Source organism: Poecilia latipinna, unplaced genomic scaffold (genome assembly GCF_001443285.1).
Source record: "Poecilia latipinna isolate Pla-1442-1.1 unplaced genomic scaffold, P_latipinna-1.0 Scaffold361, whole genome shotgun sequence".
NCBI classification, from domain to species: domain Eukaryota; kingdom Metazoa; phylum Chordata; class Actinopteri; order Cyprinodontiformes; family Poeciliidae; genus Poecilia; species Poecilia latipinna.
Genome location: NW_015112977.1, coordinates 33,963 through 38,472, shown reverse-complemented (window position 1 = coordinate 38,472; position 4,510 = coordinate 33,963). Strand labels below are relative to the sequence as shown.

At 33.3% G+C, this 4,510-nt stretch overlaps 1 protein-coding gene and 1 long non-coding RNA gene across 2 annotated transcripts in view; both read left to right on the top strand.

Annotated features, from left to right (window-relative positions):
* Window positions 1-4,510, top strand: part of LOC106949745 (butyrophilin subfamily 2 member A2-like) — a 36,202-nt gene that overhangs the window by 24,807 nt on the left and 6,885 nt on the right. Inside the window, exon 10 of the mRNA XM_015036221.1 lies at window positions 2,022-2,548. Within this exon, the coding sequence (XP_014891707.1) occupies window positions 2,022-2,548 (527 nt within the window). The remainder of the gene's footprint in view (window positions 1-2,021; window positions 2,549-4,510) is intronic.
* On the top strand, window positions 7-463 carry LOC106949751 (uncharacterized). The gene is made up of 3 exons (XR_001425445.1): window positions 7-144; window positions 228-329; window positions 427-463. It is a non-coding gene; the product is annotated as an uncharacterized LOC106949751 (long non-coding RNA).

Here is a 4,510-nt window from a genome sequence, read left to right as displayed (position 1 = left end):
GCAAAAACTCTGCTGGTTTTTATTCAGTCCATAGTTGGGTTCTGGTCTCCAGTCCCTTTGAGGTCTCCTGCTCTGTTGGGCTCTTCAATGAAGAACCAAAAGAGACCAGAATGCGTCTGGAAAATCCTTCATCATTAGAAGATGGTACATGGTTTTACCGTCAAGTTTCTTTTATTAGTCTTTTATGAGAAATAAGTTTCTTAGAACAATATTTGCTCCTTATTTAGAGACAAAAATGCCCTGCACTGGATGGGTGGCCTTTGGGATACCTCTGGCAGTTGTATCAGTTGCATTTGGAGTCCTGTGCTTCCTGTATTTCAGGAAGAAAGGTAAATGTTTGGTCTAAGTCAGAGAGCATGATATTTGACATTTAAATCATACAGATATTTTGATAAGTTCTAATTTCATACCTTTTTTTTATTTCAGCTAACAAGTCCAAATCTGGAGATGATACAACTGGTGGTAAATAAAACACAACAGACCCAAAATGTCATTGTTTTTCTATTAAGGGAGCAATCATGTAATTTTGTTTTGTAGTTGTTTAGTAGTATAACAAAATTTACATTTGTTACAAAAATGTATGATTTAATACCGAGCAACAATCTCATGGCACAAGTGTTAAAACTGAAGATGTTTAAATAAGACAGTAAGGACATGTTAAGTCCTTTGCAAAAGTATTTTCATCCATTTTCACATGTTAATCACATCAGATCTTCACTGTTTTCTGAAGGGAATGTACATGACAAACAAGGCAAACAAGCACATCATTGGAAAGTGAACTAAAAATGATAACATGGTTTCTAAATATCTTTGAAATAAATATTTGAACAGATCAATAAGATTTGAAGATATTTTTCCGTATTGGGTGCTGGTTACTCTGCTATTCCTAAATAAAAACTATTGCAACTTAAAAGTCATCCAATTAGAACATAAATGCATTGAAGGTTTGAAAATATTTTGAAATAATATTGTAGATATAGTCCACAGCCTTTTCATCGTACTGTTCAGACTTAGCTGCCATAAATGTGGTTTAAATGTGACCTTCCATGATTTCATTTAAGATTTTGAGACAAAACCAGTTTACAGCAGTAAGTCTGCTTTGGTACGGGGACTAAAGTAATTTTCCATAATGTAATGAGGAAACTGGTAATTCAATAATCAAATTAATTTAACTTTCTAAGAAAAAGTAAACAAATAAATAGGAAAATTTTCTTTTACAACATTAAGTCCAAATCGTCCATCTAGATATCAAAATATGAACCTCTTCATCCATCAGACCATCCTAGAAGTCTCTGTGTAACATCTTCTAACAAAAACAGTTACGACAGTAAGTCATGCAGGATTTACAATTCCTAAAGTTTATACTTTTATCTTTCAGGGGCTGGACTAATGAGCATTCCTAAAGGTAAGAAAGAAGACATAATTCATTCATACTTCTTTCTCTGTGTGAGTCAGTTTAATTAATTTCAGCTCAAGAGAATTTATTTATATAGTGTCAATTCACAGCATGTCATCTCAAGGCACATTTAAGGACGTTCAAGTTATTTTGATTTGCACTAAATGACTGAAGGCTTGAAATGAACACATTAAAAACATGAACTTATTACACATATTTACGGTGTTGGGTTCAGATTTTCAGTCCTACAACAATCTCACCTCCAAACTATAAATGTCTCTGTAAAATGTAAATGGTTTTAAAGCTCTGTTGACATTCGTGACATAAATGAATAAAAATGCATTTTTTTGCATTTTCCCCTTAGAGAATGAACCACTTCTGCCTACAGGTAGGACCCAGTATTTTAAGCTGCCTGTGTTAATAGAGTCAAATCAAAACCTTTATAATGCAAAATCACATTTCTAAGATGTTTTTTCTTCTTGCTTTTCTGTCCAGAGTCAGCAGCTCCATTGGAACCCTGGGAGTCTAATGGATATTATGGTAATTTTACATTTATTTAATATTATTATTTAGCATTTTTCTTTGTGATTGTATTGATTATAATCTAATTTTCCATTTTTAACAGAGAATGTTCAACTGGTGGACACAGGCAATAAGCTAATACAAATCAATGGTTCTATCCTGAGAGAAGATATTCGTGAGCATCCAGATGGAGACAGAGTCACTTGTCTCACTGCAGTCAGAGGATCACCTGGTTTCTCTTCTGGACGACACTACTGGGAGGTTTCATTAGCAAATACAGATATAGACCTCAAGAAGTCCTGGTGGATCGGAGTTACAGATAAACATGAAATCCCTCATGATGCAAGTTTCCCTCCAACCACAAAAAATGGTTTCTGGTTCTTGTCTTCTTGCCCCAACGAGGATACTCTTCAGTTTAGCACTGAACCAGAGACATTCATTTATGTTCAGTCAAAACCAAAAAGGGTCGGTGTGTATTTGGACTTTGACAACAGAGAGCTCTCCTTCTATAATGTGGAAGAGAAATGTCTGATTGGATCTCTGGCAGCAACATTTACAGGTGAACTGTTCCCACTTTTTAACCCTGGAAAAGGTGACATAGGAACTATGACAATAGTGCAGAGACCCAGAGTCGCAAAAACATTGGCTTTCTTTAAAACCTGGTTTCATAACTGAGACAATCAGTGAACCACTCACTAAAATCACTCTCTGAATATTAACACCACTGGATCAGTAAAATAAATGTTCAGACCTGTGTTATCTTTGGTACATGTGTAGATTCATATGTGATGTTTAAATGTGTGGTGCCTCTTAAGTGAAAATATACTCGTTAACCTGATCTTCTGTGTTTCAAGTCATTTTCTAAGCTCATATTAGCTGAGTTTAATACCTGCTGTAAAACTGACTGATCTATTTTTCTTTTGCCAAGAGGTACTAATACAATCTTTTATAGGAATTATTATAAATATTTTTATTATTATTTTTGTTATGTTGTTTTGAAGCTTTCTAAAATGTACATTCTTTGGAATAGCTCTCAAAGGGAAGTTTTGGAAGCTAATTTGACTTTAACATTTGTTTTATAGGTCAGTATATGATGTTTATATGATGCTTAATGGATATATATATTTCAGGGGCAACGTAGAAGCTAATCTAGTAGATTTTATTACTGCATTAGAGCTTTTTAGGCCCACAAAGCAGTGGGAGAACATGCATAAACTTTAATAGCTGAAACATTTTAGCCACAAGAATGGGAAAGCATGAATTATTTATTATATGGCTCCTCGGTAACATGAAAAGCTTCTTTGAGTCTCAATTGTAAATATTTACAGCCCATGGTACATCACAAAATAGTGGCACTTCAACAAGGTATTTTTACAGCTTGTTGAAAAATTGACTTTATAGTCAATCAAACTTGCATGAAACTTTTGAAAACTGTTAATTACCTTTAATTAGCATAAAATACATTTAAAAATATGGGTGAGGATTTGGATTTTTGTGTCTTTTCAGTTAACAAGCTAACATTGTACAAGCTTTTGGTATATCTCTGTACTCAGATTGTACTGATTGATAATTTTAGATAATGGATTCAAATTTGAAGGAACAACAGAAGATAAAGACCTGTGCACTCAATGTTCCTTCACTTTTTTACCACCGCTTGTTGTAAATGTTTTGTATTTCTAACTGAAGATTTCAGAACATTGTATGAGAAGACTTTTTTTTTTTACCAGGCTTCGTTTTATTTTATAAAGAAAACTATAATGCGTCTGTGTGTCATCTTGTTTGAGGTAAAAATAAGTCTGTTCAAAGCTTACTGTATGCAGCCCCTTTGTGATGCACATTTAAAAAAACCTATCATGTAGAAGCTTAATGTTGCTTTTATATGTGTTGTGTATTTGTTCTTCTTTATGTCTATGTGGACCATGAATATGTTGAATAAAGTAACCCATATACTTTAAATGCAGTTTTTTAAACAAGGTCTTAGAGGTTAGTTGGAGAACAAACAGGATCATGAGGACCAAGGGACAGCAGACAGATCACTGTCAGTAATTTCAGCTCCTGACAGGCAAAGATTTTAGAATGTCAACATTGAGCATATTTACAACAAGCAGGATATTTTAATAAATGTATAAGTATGAAGGAAAGCAGAATAATAAATGCTGCTCTTAAATGAAAAAATGTTTTGGTTTTGTTTAAGCCTGTAAATGAACTCCAAATATGTAGTTGCAGTTGCCCAAATATGTCTACAAAGAATCTTTGTAGGAAAACATTGCCCTCTGTTGACTGGAGCACATTTTGCAATAAGGTTGACATTTGTAGTCGAGTTCTACGTCTTTATGAGTCCCCATTATATGAAAATTAATAATTAAATATTCATCACAAAAGGAAAATAAATGTTGTATGAGAATGACTATTTATTGTAAAAATGCTTTTTGACAACAAAAATTATATTCTTGGAAAACCTTTTTTTTTCTTGTGAAATGGTGACACATTGTAAGGAAGATCTTCATGCACGTTAAGAATGGGATCCCGGCATATGTAACCTGGTTTTATTTCTCTTTTGTTATAATTACACAAAATGTCTTTTTTTTTTTT